Source organism: Ochotona curzoniae, unplaced genomic scaffold (genome assembly GCF_017591425.1).
Source record: "Ochotona curzoniae isolate NIBS_2020 unplaced genomic scaffold, NIBS_Ocur_1.0 patch392, whole genome shotgun sequence".
Lineage (NCBI taxonomy): Eukaryota > Metazoa > Chordata > Mammalia > Lagomorpha > Ochotonidae > Ochotona > Ochotona curzoniae.
In genome coordinates, this window is record NW_024466964.1 from 484,660 (window position 1) to 510,475 (window position 25,816).

Below are 25,816 nucleotides of genomic sequence, written 5' to 3' on the forward strand. Positions count from 1 at the left end.
TCTCCCCATTTACCCCAGATACAGAAAAAAAGAGAATGTGGAAATAATAGTCTTACCCACTTTCCTGTAGCCCTTGAACCTTTGTGCCCTAATTAACCATGTAAAGATTGTCAAAAATAAAGAAAAAAAAATCAAAGTAAGTGTCCATCAACAGATGAACAGATTAAGAAAGTGTGGCGCATATACACACAACAGATTACAATTGGACCTCTGAAATAAGAAAATTCTATCATTTCTGACAATGCGTCTAAATCTGGAGAATATCAGGGTAAGTGAAATAAGTTAGACAGGATAAATGATCTCGCTTTAAAAAGTGGAGAAAAGAATGATGGTTGTCTAATGCCAAGGAGCTCAGAGGGTGTAGAGGGCTGAAAGAGAGTTTTAGTCAGAGAGTGCCAAAACATACAGATGAGGGAGGTATCAGTTTTGAGTGTACTGCACTGATATTGTTTGAATATTTGACCCCCAAATAAACGCAGGAGTTAAAACCCTAATGTCATAAATTAATGTTACTAATGGCAGAAAATTAAGCCAACTGTAGATTTTTTGAGGTGATTAAGATCAGACGAGGTCATTAGGGTGGTGGGATCTCCATGACTCTCCCGGTGGCTTGACAGACCAGAGAATGCCAGAGTACAGATACTTATACTCCCAGCCTACTGCCATGCAGTGCCCTGTGCCACCTCAGGAACTGTGCAGGAAGAAGCTATCACCAGAGGCTGAACCAAAACCCTGCCCAATCTCAAGTCTGACCTGCCAGCCAAAATAAATCTCCTTTCTCTATCAAGGTAGCCTGTCTCATAGATTTTGTTATAATTATGAAAAGTTGACTACCATATACATAGCAAATTCACTGCAAGTCATAACAATGTTATTACATATTTAATAATAATACATTTCAAATGTCACACCACAAACATGGTAAGTGAAATGATTGTTTAATTATATATTGTATACATGCATCAAAACATCATGTTGTATCTCATAATTGTATAGATTAGGATGCATCAATTAAATATAATATTGGGAGTTTTTGGTCTTGTAGTTAAGACACCAGGATCCCACACTGGAGTACCTGAACTGAGTCCCAGTTCTGCCTCCTCACTCCAGTTTCCTGGGAATGCAGACCACGGAAGGAACAGTGCTGGCTCAAGTAACTGGGTTCCTGCCACCCATGTGGAAGACTCAGAAAGGTCCTGGCCCAGGTGACACTTGCAGAATAAACCAGCAGACAGGAACTCTCTTTCTATGAGTCCAAAAAATAAAATTTTTAAACGTTTAAAAGTATACATTAAAGGGCAACATGGTGATATGGCAATCTCATCCTCCAGCTGCAGTGCCAACATCTTACTTGGGCACCAGTTTGCGTCCTGGCTGCTCCATTTCCCAACTTGATTGTGGCTCGGGAAAGCAGCAGAGGATGGCCCAAAGCTTTGGGACCATGCACCCATGTGGGAGTCCTAGCAGATGGCTTGGCTCCTGGTTTCCGATTGGCTCAGCTCTGGATATTGTGGTCATTCAAGGGGATGAACTAGCGGATGGAAGACTTCTGTCTGTCTCTCCTACTCTCTGTAAAATCTGCCTCCCAAATGAAAGTAAAATAAATCTTTAAAGACCCTTGTTACACTCCAATATAATATTTTCTTAGATGATACTATAAACAAAATTATTTAAACTAGATATTGCCTATGTGAACAAATAAAATTTTAATCTTTAACTAGTTCTGCATTTTGAAACTTGGCATGCATGCGTATAGTTGTTAACATAGGAGAACTGCCATCAGCAGTAATAACAGTTTCAGAAAAATAGTAAGGAGGAGAAAAGAATTTCCTCTCCAACAGGTACCAGAGTGAAATGCTGGGGGAGAAAAAACGGCTGATCAGGGTAGCAAGGTGCCTAGCAGGAGGAAAGCAGGTGCTGCACAGAGCTGGAGAAGGAAGGTGAGCATCAGCGACTATGGGAAGACATTCCAACCAACAGGCAAAAGCCTAGTGGATTAAGGGCAAACACTTAGGGAAGTGGGAGTCCCCCAAAGAGGCAGCATGTGACCAAGAGCCATAAGACAAAGTGCTGAGTCCAACACCTGTGCAGGGAGGCAAAACTGAATGGAACTGTGCCCATATCAGCTGCAGCCATGCTAGTAGGGACTGAGCCACTCTGGAGTGAACTAGCCAAGGGAGGGACCTGGGAAGTGAAAGCGATTCCACTCCATATCCAGAAGATCCATGCCCAAAACCCTCTGAGAGACCTTGGGACTACCTGAGAGGGAGACGCTGGAACCTAGAAGGGGCAGAGATTGGGTCGGGATCAGCTACACAGATCCTGGCAAGTAAGTCAGAACTTAAAGCCAAACCCATTCCTGTAGGCAGACATTGGGACCCTGCTGTGCAGACTCCAACACCTGGAGCAGCAGCAAGGCAGGAGCTGGGAGTAAAGGCTGCTTGGTGAAAGGAGTGGTCTGTGTGGGCAGCAGTATGTACACCAGCTGCAGGAGCAGTTTGGAGGTGTGCTTGAGCAGTCAGGGCACTGTGGGAGGGCATCAGAGAACTGCTAATGTAGGCAGGTGGATGTTTGCTAAAGCCCTGGGAAAGGCAGGAAGGAACAAATCTGCTGACCTGTGTGTAGCTTTCCCACACCATGCACCATGTGGCAAGACAGAGTGGGGCTCCACAGCTAACTTGGTGTCTGTTTCAGTCCCAGTCCGGGTCTCCACAGCACCAGGAAAGCAGTGGCCCTGCAATGTGTTCAATGCCTTGGTGGAAGTCACAGAAGCATGGCAGAGGACTGTGTGGCCAGGTAGCAACAAAGAAAGGGAAGCCTTTTTTAAGTCCAAGGAATCTCCCCCCCACCACCCCTTTCACTGGACAACCCCTCTCCCATCCCCCACCCCAAGAAAGAAAAAGGGTGACGTTCCCTTGCTTCTATTTCTAAGATGTTTTCTCTGTTTATCTGAAGAAGATGAGGTAAACTAGGCCTTTGTCTCCAATAGTAACAGTTACCCAATTACCAAGTAGGGCAGAGCAAGAAAAGATCCAAGAGAAACAACAGTTTAAAGTAGCAGCAGTAGCTTCCCTGGCTCCAGATGCTGCTGAGACCATGAGTGAGAGAGGGGTTAGGCAGATGAAAACTTGGACACAAGTCGAGAGCGCCCAGGCCAAGAAAGGCAGCTGGGGCAGGAATGACTGCAGAGACCGAGATGGGACCAACGCATGGGAACCTGAAGCTGAAGCCCCTGAGCAACCAGTACAAAAGCCCAGACATCATCCCAGGTCAAGAATGAACAGGAAACCGGTATAGAATATGAACAGTAAAATCTACCCACAAATCTACCAACTACAGACACAAAGTAAAGACAGAATCTGCATCTGTCTAAAGAAAAAACCTGTAAAAACCTGTAGACTTGAAAGGCAATGAGCAAGGGTAACAGAAGAACCACAATCAACACAAACGAGGAAACTGGTGCGTTCTTCAAAAATGAACAAAAGACCTCAAGCTTAGAGTTACAAGATGAAGACAGTGAGAATCTCCTGGACAAAGAATTTAAAAATCACGATAAAAGTCTTCAGAGACAGTGTGAAACAAAGAGAAGAACTTAGGAATAGATCACAAAGGAGACATAGACTGTAAAACAGAATCACATTGAAATACCTGAACTGAATAATACAATAGAACAAATTAAAAAAATAGCAGACAGCCTCATCAATAGAATGAGTGAAGCAGAAGAAAGGATTTCAGAACTAGAAGACACATCACTTGAGGACACACAAATAATCAGAAATATGAAAGAGGAACTAAATAATGTTAAGAAAACTAATAGCTGAATGGCATCATCACAAGATCAAATATAAGGGTGATAGGAGTTTCTGGAGGAGTGGAAAGAGAAGAAGGATTGCAGGATGTATTCAATAAAATTATAAAAGAGAACTTCCCAAACATTGGGAATACTAGGGGAGGCCAAATACAAGAAAGGTAGAAAACCGTGAATAGATTTGATTTAATGATCTTTACCCAGACATATTATTATCAAGTTCCCTTGATTGAACACAACGAAAAAAATACTGAAACAGGCATCATTTAACATATAGAACACCAATCAGACTCATTGCAGACTTCTCAGAGGAGACCTTTCAGGCCAGAAGATAATGGAGTGACATATTCCAGATTCTAAAACAAAAACTGTCAACCCAGAATAACATATTCAGCAAAGCTCTCATTTGTGTTTGAAAATGTAATACTTCCAGAGTAAATAAAGTTGAAAGACTTCACTACTATTAGATCATCCCTACAAATGTGTCTCAAAAACACAAAGATAGAGAAAAAAAGACATTAGCCATCCCAATGATTACACAGAATAATCAGGAACGACTACAAGCAACTATATACCAACAAATCAGAAGACCTTCAAGCAGTGGACACATGAATACGTACTATTTACCAAAACTGAACCATGAGGCAGCGGAAAATCTAAATAAACTTATAATCAAATGGAGATTGAATCAGTAATTAAATCCCTTCCAACAAAAAGCCCAGGACCAGAAGGTTTCACTGCTGAAATCTACCAAACATTCCAATAATTGATACCAACACTCCACAATCTATGTAAAACAACCGAAAAAGGGGGGTAAGACTTCCAAAGTCTTTCTATGAAGCCAGCATCACTACAGTATCAAAACTAGAGAAAACATCACAATAGAGAAAAGAGAACTACAGATCGATATCCATGATGAACAAAGATGCAAAAATCTTCAACAAAATACTAGCCAATAGAATTCAACAATACATCAGAGTGCTCATTCACCGGACCATAGGGGATTTATCCTTGGCATGCAGGGATGGTTTAATACATGCAAATCAATTAACACGATATATCATATCAACAAAATGAAGAATAAAAACCGTATGATTGTCTAAACACATGCAGAGAAAGCATTTGATAAAATCCAACACCACTTCATGCTAAAAATTCTAAATAAGATAGGCATACAAGAAACATTTATAACACAATCAAACCCAATGCTAGCATCACATTGAATGGGGAAAGACTGGAAGCTTTTCCACTAACATTTGGAACTAGGAAAGGATGTGCACTATCACCACTGCTATCCAACAAAGTTCTGGAAGTTCTCATTAGCACTATTAGGCAAGAAAAAAAAAATAAAGGAATTCAAATTGGAAAACAGGAAGTCAAATTATCTGTTTGTACATCATATGATTCTATACACAGGAGAATGAAAAGGCTCAATATCGAGACTACCACAACTTACGAGAGTGTTTGGTAAGGGGGAATGGTATGAAAAAAATGAACATATGCAAAACAACTCCTGGGCTGAAAAAGAAGTAGTTAGAACAGTTCCTTTTAAAACACTGGAGAAGAATCTTAAGATACTTTGGAATAAACCTAAACAAAGCTGTAGAAGATCCCTGAGGAAAATTACAAAACATTGAAAAAAGAAATAGACTAAGACTTTGAAAGTTGGAGAAATTTGCCATATTCCTTGATTGGTAGAATCAATGCCATCTAAATGTCCATATTACCAAAAGTAATATATAGATTTTCATGCAATCCCAATCAGAATCCCAATAACATTCTTCACAGAGCTGGGCAAAGTGATATAAAGTTATGGGGAAACACAAGATACCACAGATAGCCAAAGCTATCTTGAAGAATAAAAATCAAGCTGGAGGAATCACAATTCTACACCTTAAGACATACTACAGGACAGTGGTTATCAAAAGCATCTGGTACTGGTACAGAAACAGAGAAGATCAATGGAACAGATTAGAAACCCCAGAAGAGAGCCTACACATGTATATCCCACTAACCTTTGACAAGAGAACAGAAAATAAGTCAAGGGAAAAGGTTAGCTTCAACAAATGTTGGGACAACTGGATAGCCACATGCAGAAGAAAAACAGGATTTCCATCTTTCACTGTACAAAGATCAATGGACAATGGATCTAAATTTGTACCCAGAAACCATCAAACTATTAGAAGAAAACATGGGAATCTCTCTGTAAGATATAGGCATAGGCAAAGACTTCCTAGAAAAGCACAGGCAATCAAGGCCAAAATAAATAAATGGGTTTACATAAAACTAAGAAGCTTCCAAAGAGCAAAAGGAAATGGTCAACAAAGTGAAGAGGCAACCAACAGAATGGGGGACAATCTTTGCACACTATGCAATGATAGGGGACTAACATCCTGGACATACAGAGTTCCAGAAACATAGCAACAGCAAAACAAACAAACAAACCAGATCAGCAATGGGCTAAGGAAATGAACAGGCATTTTTCAAAGGAATGAACTTAAATGGTTAACAAATATGAAAAAATGTTCATACTCCCTAACAATAAGGGAAACATAAATGAAAACCACATTGAGGTTTGAGTGAGAACTTCCTACTTACAGAACTCTAATAACACCTACTGGTGGGGATGTTGGAGAAAAGGTACTCTACTCCACTGCTGGTGATATTGTAGACTTGTGCAGCCACTATGGAAGTCAGTACGGAAAGTGCTCAGACAACTGAAAATCCATCTACTATATGACCCAGAAATTTCACTCCTTTCTATATCCATAAGAAGTGACTCCTACATTTGAGAAAGCAACTTGCACCCCTATATTCACAGCAGCACAATCCATAATAACAATGACATGAAAACAACCTAGATGCCTACTGAAGGAGGACTGGATAAAGAAACTGTGATACGTTCACTTGATGGAATACTATTCAGCCATTAAAAAGAATGAAATTGTAACATTTGCAATAAAGCAGATCCAATTGGAGACAATTATACTCAGTGAAATAAGCCAATCCTGAAAGGACAAATACAGTATGTTCTTTCTGATATAAGATGACTTTCATCTGAAATACGCAACAAAAAGATAAACAGAGAAGCAAGTACACACTTGTAATCTCGTAAATGAATAGCGTAATGGAGACTAGAACACTAGAAAACAAAGAACTGCAATAAGCATCTCTACTCCAGAATCAAAGAAGACCCCAATATAACTATTAAATATATCTTGACAACAAGATACTAAAGTATCACTGCTTCCATGTACCATGCCACGACACATGCAAAGAGCAGAAAGCTGGAGTTGAGACTACAGCTGAAGGACTGTATTACTGTAATTCAGGGGACAACAGAGAGGGGAGATGGGGAAGGGGGAGCCCTATACCTACAAAATGGTATAACGGAAAATAAGAATGGTAAGAATAAAACAAAAAACCAAAGTGGAACATTAACATGTCAAGCTTCCCAAAGGGTACACATTTCATGTCTACTGTTAGCTATGATTTTCACTGTCTTCATTCTCCAAGTCATCTTAATGTCACTGAATAGTGAACTACACTCAACCACTTCTTTATTTTTTTCACAGATTTTGATTTTTTTTAAAAAAAATAATCTTACATAGTTGATTAGGGTACAAAGGGTCAAGGGCTACAGGAAAGTGGGTAAGACCATTATTTCCACACTAATATCATCATTTTCCCCCCTGTATCTGGGGTCAGGGGAGAAACAAAGGGATAAGCCCCACTCAGCCTCCCACCCATCCCAGGTCTCAACCACTTCTACTAGAGAGCTTTTAAAATGTTTTCAGCAATCATTATTTAAAATGACTCTATTAACAGAGTTTGAAATGTACCTACCTACACAACAATGTTTCTACCTCCCTACCTAATTTAAGTTATAGGCTATTCAAGTACTGAAAATTTCGAGAATTGCTTGATGTTTTTGTAGAGGTGTATGTGTGTGCATAAATCTGTATCAACTATTATGCTTAGGACACTTCCAAAGGATCTAAACTTTTGTGTGAAGTCCATTGGAAATTTGCTTGCTTTATTACTTAGTAGCAGCAGAAGTGCTAAAGGGAACTGTAGAAATACTAACAGGTGGGTCCTGGGGATCTCCCTGAAGCCTCCCCGAATCATCACTAGCTTGGGGGCTGGGACAAATGCTTCTCCACAAATCAGAGGTTGGTATGTGAGCAGCGGCAGCACCCACACAAGCTGGTTTCAGATATCCTACAATATCATGCAAGGAAAGAAACCTCTGCAAATTGGGATTAAAGAGACAAAACACCAGGGTACTTCTGCGGCTCCAAGGAAATGGCCTCTCTAAACAACCTGTATAACGTTATTTAGAAGGAACTGCGAAATCCTGATCTATTTGCATAGATTTCTTATTTCCATCTTAGAAACAAGTGGGTATTTAATTATCAGGACTATTCATTCAGAAAGCTATAGTATACAACTTTACATTTTATAGTTTTAAGATGGCTGGGGCAAGTCTCAATCCAAAAAGAAGTCTAGAACTGCTGCAATGTCTGTTGCTGCAAAAAGAAGCCGGGTTAAAGAAAGATGAAATAATTGCTAAGATATGGAAGTGTTCATTTCATTTCTAACTAAACAAAATGGTACAATTTTGGTCACTGCCAGCAGCAGTAAAACTACTACCTCCAATGAAAGGGCAGCGACCATGTCTGAATACGACATGTTTTCTTCAAAGAATCACACAAAAGGGAATATAAATGTTCGAGGTACCTAAGACCCAGCAAGTACCTCACATACTCAATGAGCCAATGAGTTAGTTTTCCTTGGGTCTTTCTAGATACAAATCAACTCCTGAGTGGTTTGAAGACACCTGAAGTGGTAAATAGTAATGTACTGTTTTTATTTCCAGAATTTTATGGAGAATGTATCATGTGCACAAGGTAAATATAAATCGGAATAATAATTACTTCAATGATAGCTTCTAGGGACTTGCAGTTTCAAGTGGGCCGAAGGCAGAAGTCTATTTGATTGATAGTGACGGTCTCTATCGGTAAGCCCACGTGACTGATAGTGATGGCCTCTATCGGTAAGCTCATCTGCTCTTACTCTCTTTATCAGAGTGAATTGTAGGTTTTCCTTTTAAACAAGGAAACGATGCTGGCTTTAAGGTCAGCAACCACAGCAAGTTTTGTTATTTTCAGAGAAATGAGGCTTATTGGCTGAAAATACTTTTCATGTTCTTAGGGACAACTATACATTATGCAGGACTTTGAAGGTAGTGTCATCATTTCTTGCAAAACTGAATGAATAATGTTTATTCCTGGTACAATCAATTATGGTATTTCATTAATGCATAATTAATTTGTTAAGAATATGAACTTGGAAAAGGGGTCTTTTTACTTTTCCTCCTGCCACTATGGCAGAGGACTAGGGTTTTCTTTCTTTTCCTCTGGCCACTATGGCAGGGGGTAAGGGTCCTTTCTATCTCAGAGCCCCCTCCTGTCACTAGGATGGGAGTCTCCTTTCTTAACTTCTCTAATAAATCTTGCTTTAAAACTAAAAAGAATATGAACTTGGGAAGAAATATTTACAAAGAGAAAATAAAACTTCAAATAATAAAAATAATTCTTACATCATTTGACTCAATGCATACATGGGTAAGTATACACTCAAATGAGGATGAGGCACACTGCGATTCTGATGTCCAGACCTTAGAAGGCCTCAGTTCTTTAGGACAGAATGGGCACCTGTCAGTCCTAGGTGTGGTTCTATTTTACAGTTGGTACAATGAGGCTCCTAAAACAAAGTTTTTACTGTATGTAACTTTTACCGTAAGCATTGAGTTTACAGCCTGGATGTGTTAGAAGTCTGGTAAGATTCTGTTGTTCTATCTCAAAGAATCTGATTCATGCACTTACGATGATGGCAAATATGTAAGAATCTGACAGAAGCGGATACACTACCAATGAGAGCTGGGCTTCCCCAACCAGCCACTAAGAGCAACAACAAAGCCAATATGTATGTATGTGTGTGTGTGTGTGTGTGTGTGTGTATGCATGTGTGATATGTATGTATCCATCTATCTATCTATCTATCTATGGGGTTTGGGTAGACAGACAAGTGTTCTCTGGTCCAAATGTGTATGGTTTATCAAAAAGAATAATTTTCCTGAAAAAACATGCAGAGATTTACATGTAAGTGAGCTGATGAAGGCCTCAGAGTTTCCCAAAGACTAACGGTTTCCTTTCTCTGTACAAACATCATGATACAGGTGTAACAATTCACAGAAAATCAGAAGAAAACCTTATTTCCCAGCACAGTCTATAAAATGCCATCACACCATCCAGCATATCATCAATGCACGAGAATTATAGCACATGAATATATTACACAGGACACAATTTTCATCTTAAGAGCCCAGTAACTGAAGAGCACTCTGCAGGAGGGCACTGACCCTTTGAAATAGTCGTGTTTGCTGAGCTTGCCTGACTGCACCAGTTGATAGAGTAACTGGCCCATGTGATCCCTGGTGATCTGGCTCCTTTCCAGAGTGGACTCCACTCCCACTCTCACAAAAACATGTAGCAGCTCGTGGGCATTCAGCTCTTCCACACACTGCATGGCTTCCTGTTCAAACAGTAAAGAAAGGCTTATTCCAAAATCCAGCATTAAGAAAAATGTTAAATTTTTAAAACTTAATGACAAACTTAGAAAGTTCCATGAACAAGATAATTATCATTTTCAAGATTTTAACAAAATATAGTTCAGTAAAATGTAGGCTAATATGGACAACAGTAGTCATGTTAAAAAAGAATGGTATTTCTTTAATGGGCTAATATGCTTAGTAAAGATAATCTAAAGGACTAGAGTCAAAATACATTTAATGGTAATCCACTTTAATTATTTAAAAAACAAAAATGTATTTTTTAAATTAGAAATTCAATGTCATGATTCAAAAGCCTTAATGCGGCAACTGAGCTTATTCTGTCTGTTCAATTCAAAGACTTCCAAAGTCTTCCTTTACGGTAAAGTTAAACTTCAGTAATATGATTAAGCAGTCCTTGTGGTACAGGGCTCAGTAACTGCCTTGGTGCAAAAGTTAAAGACACCACTAGCGTTCCCCGACTTGGAGCCACAGCTCTGCTCTCCATCCCAGCTTCCCGATGAGGTTCACACCCAGCGAGGCAGCAGGAATGGCTCAAAGTGGTTGCATCGTTGTCACCCAGGGGAAACTTAGACCGAGTTCCTGGATCCTGGCTCTGGCCTGGCCCTCTCCTGGCAGATATCTGGGGAGTCAATCAGCAGATGAATGACTTCTCTCTCCCTGACTCTGCTTTTCAAACGAATGAACGAATAAACATTTTTTTTTTAATTTAAAAAGAAATGTATTCCTCTGCTTTTCAAATATATATAAAATGTTGGTCAGAACTTCCATGTGCCACATTGCAGTGATTGGGTCCAATGCTGGCTCCAGTTCCCGATTCCTACTAATATAAAACTCAGAAGCAGCTGCTGTGATGGCTCAAGTGACTGGGTTCCCTGCCATAAATGCGGAAGGTAGAGATTGGGGCCCCAGCTCTCGACTCTGGCTCTGGTCATACGTCATGGGCATTTGGAGAGTGAACCAGTGATTGGAAATTACCTTTTTTCCTAATGTTTTCCTAAAATAAAAATTGCAAACATGTTAGCTGATATACAGTACAAACTTAAATTTCTAAAATTATCCTCAAATATCCCAAATAGCTTCTAGCTATTGTTGACTACAAATGGGACTGGGACATGACAGGACATGTTGTGATGTCTCTTTCATCTCCTTTAATCTAAAATAGTCAACTAGTGTTGTGTGTTCTAACAACAGGTTAAAGTTCAGCTAGGGCTTCTTACATCCCATATCAGAGTGCAGATTCAAGTTCAGGTTGCACAATTTTCACACCGCTTCCAGCTAATGCATTGTGGGAAGCATCAGATGACGGCTCAGGCGTCTGGGTCCATGCTACTCATCTGAGACATGAGCAGGGTTCCAGGCCCGTTTTGGTCTGCCCTAGACTCGGCTCTTATGGGCATCAGGGGAGTAACAAGCTAATAAAACATCTATCTTTTTCTCCCTGTTGCTCTGCATTTCAAGCTGATAAAAATTAAAAAAATAATTAAACAAAGCAAAACAACAGTTGACTTTCTCTTGTCTTTTCACACTGGCATTTTTAATCATGCAGTCAGCTGTCATGTTACTTCTATTTCTATGCTCTTTAACTTTCTCTTAAGAAAAGATTTATTTATTTTTAAAGATTTATTTTATTTTTATTGGAAAGTCAGATATAAAGAGGAGAGGAGAGACAGAAAGGAAGATCTTCTGTCCATTGATTCACTCTCCAAGTGGCTGCAATGGCCAGAGCTGCGCAGATCTGAAACCAGGAGCCTGGAGCCTCTTCTGGATCTCCCGTGTGGATGCAGGGTCCCAAGGCTTTGGGCCATCCTCGACTGCTTTCCCAGGCCACAAGCAGGGAGCTGGAAGGGAAGTGGAGCAGCCAGGATATGAACCAGCGCCCATATGGGATCCTGGCATATGCAAGGTAGGGACTTTAGCTACTAGGCTACTGTGCTGGGCTTAAAAAGCTTTATTTATTTATTTATTTATTTTATCAGAAAGGCAGAATTACAGAGAGAAGGAGAAACAGCGAGAGATCTTCTACTTGCTGGTTCACTCCTTAAATGACCACAATGGCCAGAGCTGGGGCAGTCTGAAGCCAGGAGCCTGGAGCTTCTTCAGGGTCCCCTTTGCTGGTGAGGGGCCCAAGGCATTGGGCTATGTTCCACTGCTTTTCCAGGCAAATTAGCAGGTAACTAATGGAGCCTGAAACCAGGAACCTGGAGCAACTGGGACTGGAATTAGCACTCATGGCATGCTGATGCTACAAGCTCTGGATTAATTTACTTTAACACAGCACTGGCCGTATATCTTTCTGGGTTTTTAACTTCATTTTCAGTGCATTGACATTATTGAACTTTTAGGAGGGAAGAAACGCTGAGTGTTTAATCTTCAATATTTAACATAATGTGATTAGATATTTTTTTAACCAGGAATTAACTCACGTGTCTGCCACAAGGTCAGCTAAGTACACCGTAATATTTCTAACATCATTTTGTCCTGCTTGATTTTCTCATGACTGCGTTTGCTTATCCTTGGGTTTTCAGTTGAAGTGAGACAGCCTGATGTCTTCTCTGTCCTATTACTAGTTATTATATCCCCTAATTTTTCTCTTCGCAATGAAACATTTTTTTCCTTTCTGTTGCTTCTTTACCGAGTACGTATCTTCAGGGCCAGGCTTGTCTGTATCTTTCCACTAGACCATAAACTGCAGCAGGCTACATTATGTGGTATACGCAGGACTATCCCTGAAATACGGCCAGCACAGTTTAGGCATTCAATTACAATACTGAGGCTAAAAAACAGCTGAGTCAGATGCAGACTTGAATATTGGAATAATGTGAAAGTTTCAGAACAGAATTTAACTTTTCAGCCTAGGCTTCCTAATACAGGGCCACTGTGAGAAATGTCTATTAAAAAAAACAGTGAAGCATTTGGCCTATTGGCAGGTAAAGTAAGATGTTCTTTAAATAAATGCTATTACTTTTAATAACAATAGTGGCTACTATAGTGTTAGAGAGCTCCTCCACCAGGATGAGGTCTTTAAGTCTTCAGCACGACACACAGATATCCTAAAAATAAGGCCGAAAGCATAAGTCTGTGCTCAGAAGCTGAATGTCGCACTTTGAACTCTGAACTTGCCACTTACGAGCTATATGGTACTGAGCAAGTTACTCTACATCACCGCATCTCAATTTCTTGATTTGTAAAATCAATATCCACTTCAAATGGATGTGATAAGGCTTTCATGAGTTAAAACATAAAATACACAGAACAGAGCCAAGCACATGGTAAGCTCTCTGATAACTACTTGGTTATTTGAAGGGTCCTTGGCAAGCAGAGCAGCCCTGTACCCTGCACCATGGAGCCCTGCGGCCGTCAGCCCCAGTGCAGGCTCGGCCTCCGGTCCTCCTGAGGGCTCCCCACAGCACTGCAGCATCACTACGCTTTTTTCCTCCCTGATTCCAGCTCATCACAGGATCACACTTTTCTCCTTCAAAGGGTTTTTTCATACATTAACTTTACACAGCCTCCAAACTATGTCTGAAACCAATTCTTAACTTTTTCCTTACTCTGATTTTTAGCATTCTCAATTCTTGAACCATCTCATGAATTTTTCACAGCTCCTTTCATTCATACTACCTACCCCCAACCAAGCTGAACCGTCCACTTACGAGAACTCTCATTTTCCAGTATTCTTAACAAATGGATTTCATCATGAAAAGTATATTCTTTGGCAATTCCCAAGTTAATGCTAACTATTTATTTTGCTGCTTTTTCAAGGGTTTCTCCAAAGTACTCTTATCGACATCATTCATCATCAAAAATTTCTCAGTATATTTTTCTGAATTTTAGACAGTTTCATAAGCATGAAGATTTCAAAAGGCTGGCCTAATTAAGGCAACTGTGTGTGTAGAAAGCAGATAATGGATAGGTTGTCAAAAAACAAGTGATTTTGAAGGAATTCTTATTTTTTAAGGTTTATTTATTTTTATTAGAAAGCCAGATTTACAGAGAGAGGAGACAGAAACATTCTCTGTCCTCTGGTTCACTCCCCAAGTAGCCACAATGGCCAAAGTTGAGCCGATTTGAAGCCAGGAGCCAGGAACTTCTTACAGATCTCCCACGTGGGTGCTGGGTCCTAAGCTCCCAGGCCGTCCTCCCCTGACTTTCCAGGCCATTTTCATGGAGCTGGAGGGGAAGTGGAGCAGCTGGGACACGAACCAGCATCCACATGGGATCCCAGAACAAGCAAGGCAAGGACTTTAGCCACTAGGATACTGCATCTGGAACACTGAAGAAAATTTTTAATAATGTATTAAATTGTTATTTTTATTGGAAAGTTAGATTTACAGAGAGAAGGAGAGACAGAAAATAAGATTTTCCACATGTTAATTCATTCCCCAAGTAGCCACAATGGCCAGAGCTTAGCCAGTTTGAAGCCAGGAGCTAGGAGCTTCTGGGTTTCCCACATGGGTGCAGGATCCCAGGGCCCCAGACCATCCTCTACTGCCTTCCCAGACCACTTTCAGGGAGCTGCAAGGGAAATAGAGCAGTCAGGATACAAACTGGTACTCATATGGGATCTTGGCACATGCAAGGAGAGGACTTTAGCCACTAGAGTATTATGCTGGGCCCAGGAATTCTTAATAGTGCCAAATTAGAAGTAGTTAAAATATCTGACAAATATATTAAGACAATTTTAAATGATATGATCATGCTAAATAATCTCCCGTAAGGGTCCAGTGATATACTAGCATCATTCTAACTACAATACTAGTAACTTTTTGCTAATGTATCTGTTTATACTTGATCACTGCTTCTGGACTTCAGGGCTCATGACATCAGCTCATGATGACAGTCTATCTTATTCAGTATCATCTAAAAATTAGGTTAAGATGAAAAACATTAAAGGATGGCAAATTTAATGCCATGTCCTACACAGTTCTCACTTATGCTGTCTGATCCTGGCACACTGAGTTTTCCATCTATGAAATAAAGAAAAAGTAATGCCAGTCACACTCCAACTGTTAATATGAGAATAACAAAATGGACACAAAAAAGACTATGACAGATTTTTATAGAGTTCCCAGAGTGCCTCTTCATCATGTTATTTTTTGTTCATTAATATCAAAATCATGGGTAGGTATATAGCGCAGCTGATGGCACTTGGAATCCCCACTTCCCAGCGGGGGTGTGGAGGGAGGTTCCAGCTCCTTGTTAATGTGGGAGGCAGCACAGGATGGCTTCAGTGTTTGGGTCTCTTCCACCCATGCAGGAGACCTCGAGAGTTCCAGACTCCTGGCTTCAGTCTGCTTCACACTGGTTATTGCAGGCATTTGGTGAGTAAATCTGTGGATCAAAGATCTCTATCTTTTTTTATACATATAACAGTGCCTTTCAAATAAACAGATAAACAAAACTGAAAACTATGTATCAAAGTCAACCTGTTTTTCCCTTGGTGGGGATGGGTGAGCATACATTCTCTTTTCATTCAACACAGCAAATTATAGTATGAAACAATGCAAATTACATAGGGCCTGATATATATAAGATTTGTATCTGTGTAAGATAAGTCTCATCAGCTCATGATGACACTGATTTTAGAACAGAACAAAACTAGCATTCATCCCTTCTGCATTGTTGGTAATTCCTATTTATTTACCTTAAAATCATTAATGTGTAGAAATTCATCAATGATAGATTTGGACTTTCTCTCCATCTCATCTTCTGACAATGCAGGCTTATCAGGGACCGACACTGCTGAAGTTTCTGGTTTCATTACTAGAGACATTAAAAAACAGTGAGAGGATAGAAATGATAAAAATTATCACTAAAATGGTGGGATTTGTGATTGCTAGTATATAGGTGTTTCTCCATTCTTTTTTTTTGAAAGTAAAAATATTTAATAAATACAAGTTTCATGAAGCAAGACCTAAAAGCAGGACACAGAAACTTTATTTTACAATAGTACTAAGTACCTTCAAAATCTACAGTAACCACTATAGTAACCATTAACAAAGCTTCAGAACACGATGAACTCTGATAGCTGGATTTTGACGAAGAGAACCTGACGACTTCACAGTCCTCCCAGGTCAGGGCCCTGCTGACTGCAGAACTCTTGCCACACTAGTTGTGATAGGTATTTAAATATGCTATGATCTCTGCTGTCTCTGAAATGTGATTCCTCTCTACTCCATATCTGCTCCCTCCTGCAAACCTACCCATTTTTATTAACATGTATGTTATTAGAGGATCTGATCAGATCATACTGTAAAAATTGCCCCATATTTAATCTGCACTTCCATTTTCTCATTTGTCATCTTGGTAAGTATATCTGCCATCCTATAAGGCCATTGTGGTGACAAAATAACTCTATGAAATACCCAATTACCTAATAAACACAAAGCTTTCAAGAGATATCAGATGCCATGATGATACGAAGATGATAGTGATATTCCCTCCATACCCTCGTCCCCAATTCAAGAAACTTCCTTTGTTAAATACTCTCTGGGAACTAACTTCTGCTCCTCTTTAGCATTCTTTGCAGTTTAAATCTTTTGTGAAATTACTAGTAAAGGTTTTGTTGACTCACAGAAAAAAAGAGATCAAATACTTAACACTCACCATTGAATAAACCTAGACAATAGATATACAGAGAGCAGCTGTGCCATCCTATAGTCTACACTCTCCTATATCCTATGCAAATATTCCAAAAGGCCCTAACACAGACAGGGAATGCACATATCCCTAAACCACATGATCTGAGGTGTATGTCATTTGGTAAAAATACCTCAATTTATCTTTGAAATTTATTTAGTGATTGTGGTTATAAGAATCTGAAAAGTATATCAATATCATGAACAATCTATATTACTTTATGACTAAGATTTAAAGAGGGTGGGAGCCTAGCCACCTCTGGGCATACCCCGAGTACCTGTGGAGTCTAAGGCTCTCAGTACTTTGGCTCCAGCTTCCTGCTAACACACCTGGGAAACAGATGACGGCCCAAATTCTGGGCTTTCTTGGCTTCTACTGGTTCAGACTTGGCTCTTCTTTGCATCTGGGGACCGAATCCACAGGGGGATGATGATCCCACTCACTCTCCTTCTCTGATACACTACCTTTCAAATCTTAAAGATGGTGAAAATTCCTTAAACATCTTTATCACTCATTACTACCGGTATCATCAAGATGATTTATAATACCTGCTGAAACCTTTGTATTTATCAGGTAATGTTCTGAGTATTTATATGTAACAACCTTGTGGGGGCTGGTGCTGTGGCTCGCGGGTTTGGGCTGCCACCTGCAACACCAGCATACCGTATCAGAGTGCTCCCCTGCTGCTACTCGCTCCACTGCATCTGGGGAAGCAGCAGAGGACGGCCTAAGCAGCTGGCGCCCTGTGTTCCTTGTGGGAAATCGGACAGAGGTTCAGACTTTTGGCTTCTATCTGGCCTATCTCCAGACTTGCGGTTATTTGGGGAGTGAACTAGAAAATGGATTTTTCTCTGTCTCATTCTGTAACTTAAAAAAAAAAAAGTATTTTGAACGATTGTGGCTAACACTTTCAAATGAACTAGCTATAGAATGTGGACAAATAACATGCAAATCGCAAAAGAGATTCAGGAGCACTGCCCTCATTCCTCACCCATCCTTTTCTCCCTAATTTTCACAATAAGATGATTTTAGTTTGATTCACAAACACAGGCTTGGAAGGCAACAGGAAACAAACTGAAAAATAATGGCCTTATAGGAAGGTGTGCTTCTCCCCACATAATAAATAAACTCAGACAGATAGGCTAAATATGGAGGTCACTGTGAAGCACTCTCTGAGAGGCTCCTCTGTTGATATGCGCGTGCACACACACACACACGCCTGGGGATGCAGGCCACAGAAGACAACCCAACAGCCTCCTGCTGGTTTGTCTTGCAACAGCTCAATATGTGAAGATTTCTCCTTCATTCTTTGAGGTAGATTAAATTTAACTACACTGTTCAAAACGTGAGGGTTTTCAAACTTCAACAGGGCTCCCACAGCACACACATTCAATTGTCAACCTCAATAAGGGTGTCAAAGGAGTCTGTAAAAAAAATCTGGATTGTTTTACATAGCAAGAGAAGCTCACCACCACAAGAATCAGTAGAGAAACCAGGAAATGTACTAATTGCTGAGCAAAGGCACACAAAATTACAAAATTACGCAGTTTTTTTTTTTTTTAACTTTTAAGGCACCATTATATAAGCTACTATCATGGAGTGACTCTGAAATTCATCCCAAGAGGTGTAAAATCTTGGCCCTTGCAGGTTGAAGGGTCGGCCAGCCGTACGCGCTTCCGCAGCCTCTCACCTGACTCCCGCGCCTTGCTGCGCTCGGCCTCCACATCCGCGCCTCCCGTGAGCTGCTTCACCGTCTCCAGCATCTCCCTCCTCTGCTCTTCTTGAGACTGATTGTCCAGCAGGTCTTTACTGCTGCCGCCCCTCATGAAGGTGTTTGGACGCGCAGTGGCAGAGACAAGGGGTTTGTCATTCTTTTCCCGGCCCATACTTCCACGACTTAAAAGACAAAAACAAACAAACAAACAAAACACATTTTGAAAGAAACAACATTAAGATTTTCTAACAGACAAGATTAGATATATGAGGCACTAATTCTACTTCAAAGTGTAATCATCGAGGTAAACAACTACAATTAGAGTGCTTTCAAAGGAATATTTATTTGGATATTTTACATTTTTTTCTCTAGCGGCAAAAGGGACACTAAACATTTCTAAATGTTGATGGTTGGTAATCCTATTTGCTTTTAGAAAAAAGTGATTAAAAAATTACCAAATGAATGCAAGGGAAGCAAACAGAAGAGCATACTATCGCTAACTTAGAAGGTATACAGCGGGAAGTCCTGCGGCCACTTGGCACAGCCACATCTCATGTCAGAGAGTGGCCTGAACTCTGGTTCTTCAGCTTTCCATGCAGCTTCCTGACATGCAGCTGGAAGGCAGGGGAGGATGGCCCACGGCTTGGGTCCCTGCTGTCCTTGCAGGAGACCTGGATGTAGGCACTTGAGAAGCAAACCAGCATATGTAAAAGGACCCTCTCTTACCACCATCACATTGTTAGAGGCAACCAAAATGTTAAAAGGTCTAAATATTAGAAGTGGTTTGAGTAAGTCAGAAGCAACTTGAATTTAAAGTAAAAAGGAGAAGTTTTTACAAATAACTTGTCCCATACACCCAGGCTTAGGCTATAAGGGTCAGTGGGTCCCTGCAGGCCCTGATAAGAATAAAACCAAGAGCCCCTTGTCCCCGACACCCAGGCTCAGTATGTGAGGGACAGTGGCTCTGATAAGGGTAAACATGAATACCCCCTTGGTCTGTATTTCACAGATATGTTACCTGTTGCTTTGCATCTGTAACCCCTTAGCTTAGAATAGTTTTGTCTTGTCATGATGAATAGGGACTTGAGGCATTTCGCGGGCCTTTAGTCTTGCCTGTAATTGATTGGAGTGTTTCATATTTGCTTTAAAATGATTGGAGTGTTTTTTGCGGGCGTGGGCTTTGCTGTAACGGCCAAACTGGCCTATAAGAATCTGGCTTGTCCCTAGCTCGGGGTCTTGCTTCATCCACTGGTCCTCTGTCCGTGTGAGGAGCTTGACCCTGGCTAGCCAGCTCAATAAACTCTGCTTGCTGATTGCATCCACGTCTGGTTCTTTGCTATCCAACAGTGGGACAATTTTGGACCCTAACAACATGCTTTCAAATAAATTAAAAAAAACAGATTAATAGAAACTGTACAATGACATGTTATTGAAAAACTTCATGACTATTTTCACATTTGTTTATTTATTTTGAAAAAGCAACAAAGCATGAGGGAGAGGGGCAGTGAGAGACCCAGACAGGCTATTCTATCTGCTGGTTCACTCCCCAGATGGCTGAAACAATCAGCCACCAGGAAAGGCCAAAGGCAAGAGCTTCAGTCTGGCCTGCACGTGGGCAGCAGGACCCAAGCACTCGGTCATCTTTCACTGCTTTCCCAGGCCATCAGGTGGAGCCGGAACACAAGTGGAGCAACCAGGACATTAATCAGCGCCCAGAGCAGAGGGCAGCTGGTGTTACGGCCATGGCTTTAACCTCTAAGCTACAATGACTGCCAAAGAAATTTCACAGCTTTGTTTTTTTTTAATTAAAAACTTTTTTAAAGATTTATTTATTTATTTTAATGTGAGAGTCAGATCTACAGAGAGGAGACAGAGGTTTTCTGTCTGCTGGTTCACTTCCCAAGTAGCCGCAGTGGCTGGAGCCCAAGCCAATCTGAAGCCAGGAGCCAGGAATTTCTTCTAGGTCTCTCACATGGCTGCAGAGCTCCAAGGCTTTGGGCTATTTTAGACTGCTTTTGCACACCACAAGCAGGGGGATGGATGGGAAGTGGAGCAGCCAGGACACAAACTGGCTTCTATATGGGATCCCAGTGCATGCAAGGTTAGGACTTTAGCCATTAGGCTACTGTGCTGAGCCCTTTAAATATATATAATTTTTAAAAAAGATTTATTTGTTTTTATTGGAAAGTCACATATACAGAGAGGAGAAGAGACAGTGAGAAAGATCTTCCGTCCAATGATTCACTTCACAAGTGACTGCTACAGCCGATGCTATGCCGATCTGAAGCCAGGAGCCAGGAACTTCTTCCAGGTCTCCCACAGGGGTGCAATGTCCCAAGGCTTTGGGCCGTCCTTGACTGCTTTCCCAGGCCACAAGCAGAGAGCTGGATGGGAAGTGGAGCTGCCGGGATTAGAACTGGCGCCCATATGGGATCCCGGTGCATTCAAGGCGAGGACTTTAGCTGCTAGGTCACGCTGCCGCCGGGACCCCCTTTAAAATATTTTTAAAAGCTATTTTTTATTTGAAAGGCAGGTTTACAAAGATATCTTCCATTTGCTGGTTTATTCCCAAGATGGCTGCAAAGACCAGAACTGAGCCAATTCAAAGCCAAGAGACTGGATCTTCCTCTGGGTCTCCCACATGGCTCAGGGGTGCTAGTTCATATACTGGGTGTTCCACTTCCCATATAGTTCCCTACTTCTGGCCTGGAAAAGCAGAGGAAATTGGCCATCTACTGCTGCTTTCACAGGCCATTAGCATGGAGCTGGACCAGAAGAAGAGCAGCTGGGAATCAAATCAGTGCCCCTATGGAATGCCAGCACTGTAGGCAGAGGCTTTACAGGCTATCCTATATTACTGGTCCCCTTTTTCTTATCATTCTTCTTCTCTGTTGAGATTTACCTTACTTACTTAGGCCAGAGTTACACACACACAGAGAAACAGAGAGAGCAAGAGATTTTCCACCTGCTGGCTTACTCTCCCAATGGCTACAACAGCCAGGGCTGGGCCAGGCCAAAGCCAGGAGCTTGGAACTCCACCTGCATCTCCTGCATAAGTGACAGGGCCCCAGGTACTTGAGCAATCTTTCACTAACTTCCGGATCAGGGAGCTGGAGTGAAAGCAGAGCAGCAGCGACTTTAACTGGCATTCTGATATGGGATGCCATCAGGCAGAAGCTTAATCCACTGTATCCACAGCATGGCCCTGGATCTTACCCATTTGCTAGAAAACCTGCTTTTCCCTTAAACATCATTTTAAGAGACCCCTACCATATAAAATACAATGTGTAAAAATTAAAGAAGGAAATCGACTTTAGGGATAAGATGTGTGTGTGTGTGTGTGTACAAGAAGAGACAGAAAAAGAATGAAACATACATTGCTAAGCAGGATACACTCAGTAAGGATGTAATTGGTGACTTACCTGGTTAAGGTCCTTCGGGAGTCAAACTCTAAAGGTGTGGACGATGTGGACCCTGAGGGAGCTGGTTGCAGAGCAGAAAATCTGTTTAAACTGGAAGCACTTGACCGTAAGGCATCTACAGGTATTGAAGATTAAAAAAAAAAGTCACACAACTCAAGTGCAGACACTCATGCAGCTGTCTCTCCAGGCCGGACTGAGACCAGGCACTGCTAACAAGCTCAGGTGGTACCAGTCTCTATCTAGCTCCCTCACCTGGAGAAGCAAAGCATTAGAGGAACATTGCATACAGCACAGAGTGTAGACATCCGCTCATTACAACCATTTGGTGCTCTAAAATCTTAATTAATTATCCTGCATAGTGTTCAAGGGATAGGAATACTAAACAGGACAGAAGTCAGCCAAGCCAAACTGTTGCACTTTAATGAAGCTAACCAAAATAAATGCTATGATCTCATTTATGCAAAATCATACATGTGGATTCAAGTGAATAATAACACTTTTAAAAATTAAAAAAAACTAGAAATTACTTAGTAGAGGGCAGATACTGGAAAGAGATTAATAGTGTTTCAATTTAATTTTTATTCTTTTTATAACTCCTTAGCTTTTTCCTCAATATATTTCCCTTTTGATTTAGTCACAGTAATTTCTGTATTTTGAATCTCAGATCAATAACAAGGGAATCCAAAATATTAAGATCTTATATAATCTAATTCAACTGAAAAAAATTTTTTCAAGATCTGTTTACTTTGAAGGCAGCCTGACGGGGGTTAGGGAGAAGAGAGGGAGAGGGATTTTTCATTCAGTGATTCATTTCCCAAATGTTCATAACAGTTAAGGCTGGGGCAAGTCAAAGCCGCAGCCAGGAACTCCATGTGGGTAGCCCACAGAGGGGCTGGGACTTAAGTACCTGAGTCATCATCTTGGTTTCCCAGGTGCAGCAGTAGGGAACTGGGGCACAAGTGAGGCATCTTGGACTTGAACTGACATTCTACTCTGGGATGTAGGGGTCCCAAGTGTTACCAACCCCACCCCTCAACTGAAAAAATTTTAAAAATATTTTAAATATGTAACAGTGTTTGGAAGAGGAAGCTCTTTAGTTATGAGAGAGGGTTATCAATGATATGTTGGGCATGATTAGTCTGTAGACTTTTCCCTAAAACTGCTAGGCAGTGACTGCATACGTTGAAAAGCAAACTCTGGCTACCACACCTGTGACCAAGAGCAGTGTTCCATACCTACCAGTCTCGCTTGCCTTTGCGCCACCACTGCTGCCTTTACCCCAGCTTCCCAGCTGCGCTTTGGGGACCAGCTGGATTTTCTCATCAATTGTGGGCTGTAACATAAGTGACCACCAATCAATTACACAAGTTATTGCAGAACAGATATTCTTTCTCTTTTTCTTCTTCAGTGTAACTGAATCAATTTTACTAACAAAATGCTGTTTGGAACACCAATTTAAGAAACATAAAATGGAGCTGTTCTCATTCACACGAGATCCTTCTGGCTTCTGGGACATCCTGGCAGTTTCTATAAAACACAGTTTGAAGGCACTCATCTGCAGAATTCATTTAGGTCCTTTCTTCTACTTAAGAAGGCAAGCAAAAGATAAGCTTCTAAGAATTCCTCTTGTAGAATATTGCCTAGTAACTAAAAACAAACAAACAAACAAACAAAAAACAAACCTCCACTCAAATACTACAATATTAATTCAGAAAACAAGGCCAATAGACACAAACATTTTATGTTAGTTTAGGGATGGTGGCTAGAACATCAGCATTCAATGAACATGCTTACCAGTTTTAAGCTTTTCTAAAACATCTAGAGAACCTATAGTCTATCTGAACACACAAAGTTTACTAACAATTTATACACCTTCCAAAGTATTAAGGTAGTGATATTGGAGGCTTGACACTATTACTTTTTTCTTTCTTAAAGATGTACTTATTTAATTGAAACCTGAGTTAACAGAAAGACAGAGAGAGACAAAGATCTTCCATCTGCTGATTCATTTCCCAGATGGATGTAATAGCCAGGGCTAGATGAGTTCAAAGCTGGAGCCTGGAGCTTCGTCCTGGACCCCAACATGAGTGGCAGGAGCCCAAACACTAGGGTCACTTTCCAATGTTATCCTAAGGCCAAGGTCAGGGAGCTTAATTAAAACTGAGTCAGCAGGGACATGAGCTGGCACTCATATGGGATGTGGTGTTGGCAACATAGGTGTCAGCTTTGTGGAGTATACCACAACACTGGCCCTGCTGTTCTTTGTTATATAAACTGAATATGCAACACATACATGCATAAATATTACTTAATATTTTAGGAACACCAGTATATTAAACTTTGGTATAATATTCACGATGTTGAGGTTGTACTAAAACTAGCACCTGGTAGAAATGGAGGTGGACAGGAACCCATTTATATTAGTGTAATACCTGCTCTGACACATAAACAACTAGAACGTACAAGAACTCTGGAAATAGGATCCTAGATTATCATAGAGAGAGATCCAGAGGTGGGAAATATTCAGCTTAACAAAATGAATGAGGATGCTCAGCTGCTCTGTACTTAGGCAAGTGTACACTGCTGGGAGAAAAGCAACAACAGCCAGCAGGTATTGTGGCCTCTTCATGCCAAATTTGGGTTAAGTGTGCTACCATAGTTGCCTATTCTACTTTCTTTCAAATATCTGGAGGGAAGGTGGCAGAGTGCCTGTGGTGGTACCACAGGTGCACATGGCCACCCTACTGCTATCATCACCACCACATAATTGCATGGTCAGGGGCATTTGTTGCTAGGGACTTGGGCATTGGGGATGGGTTGGAATGGGGCACCTGAGGGCTTGTTTTGACATCTATAAAATTACTTGGGACTTCCACTGCACTCACAGGTAATCGAATGAGCTGAAATGGGGTAGCTTATTTATGTGTTTTACAACAAATTGGGTATCACTTTCTATGATTAAATGTGTCTATAATAACATACATACATACATACATACACACACACAAGAAAAAGGAAAAAGAATGGAAAAGAAAAGAAATGGGGTGGTGAAATCCAGAGGGCTTCCCCGGGTCAGGCCAAAGCACCTGTATGTATGCACAAGAGCTGGGACTGGGAGGTTGACAGGACCAAACTATGTCAAAGTATTCACCAATGCTTGCAAGAGCCATGTTTGGGGGCAGGTCTGATAGAGGTTCTTTTGGGTCGCCCTGACTAGGCCACAGCACATGAAAGCCAAGGTTAGGGGTGAGCTGGGCCAGGTTAAGCCACAATACCTGCCGGCAAGAGCTGGGACTGCGGTGGGCTAGACCAAGCAATGTTGCAATGCCCGCCAACAATTGCCAGGGCTGAAGATAGGTCAGGCTAGGGTGGACTGTAGCACCTGCCAGCAGATGCTGATTTAGAACCAAAGCTAGGGGCAGGTCTAGCAGGAGATTTTTGGGGACATTCTTGCTAGATCACAGCACTTGTTAGTGCACACAGGAGCCGAGGCTGGGCACAGATCAGCCTGGCCTAGGCTGTAGCATCTGTTGGCATGTCTGAGAACTGAGACTGGGGCCGACACAGTATTGGTTCACAGAGGTTGTCCCAACTAT

General features: G+C 41.1%; 1 protein-coding gene across 7 annotated transcripts in view; it reads right to left on the reverse strand.

Annotated features, from left to right (window-relative positions):
- LOC121167578 (eukaryotic translation initiation factor 4 gamma 3-like) overlaps positions 1 to 25,816 on the reverse strand; it is a 165,572-nt gene that overhangs the window by 24,749 nt on the left and 115,007 nt on the right. For 6 of the 7 annotated variants that reach the window (XM_040997057.1, XM_040997063.1, XM_040997059.1 and 3 more), the window contains 5 exons: positions 23,460 to 23,553; positions 22,221 to 22,335; positions 18,775 to 18,980; positions 16,090 to 16,208; positions 10,233 to 10,405 (listed from right to left, as the gene is read on the reverse strand). In XM_040997057.1, the coding sequence (XP_040852991.1) occupies positions 10,233 to 10,405; positions 16,090 to 16,208; positions 18,775 to 18,980; positions 22,221 to 22,335; positions 23,460 to 23,553 (707 nt within the window). The remainder of the gene's footprint in view (positions 1 to 10,232; positions 10,406 to 16,089; positions 16,209 to 18,774; positions 18,981 to 22,220; positions 22,336 to 23,459; positions 23,554 to 25,816) is intronic. The other variant, XM_040997062.1, reaches the window with a different exon arrangement.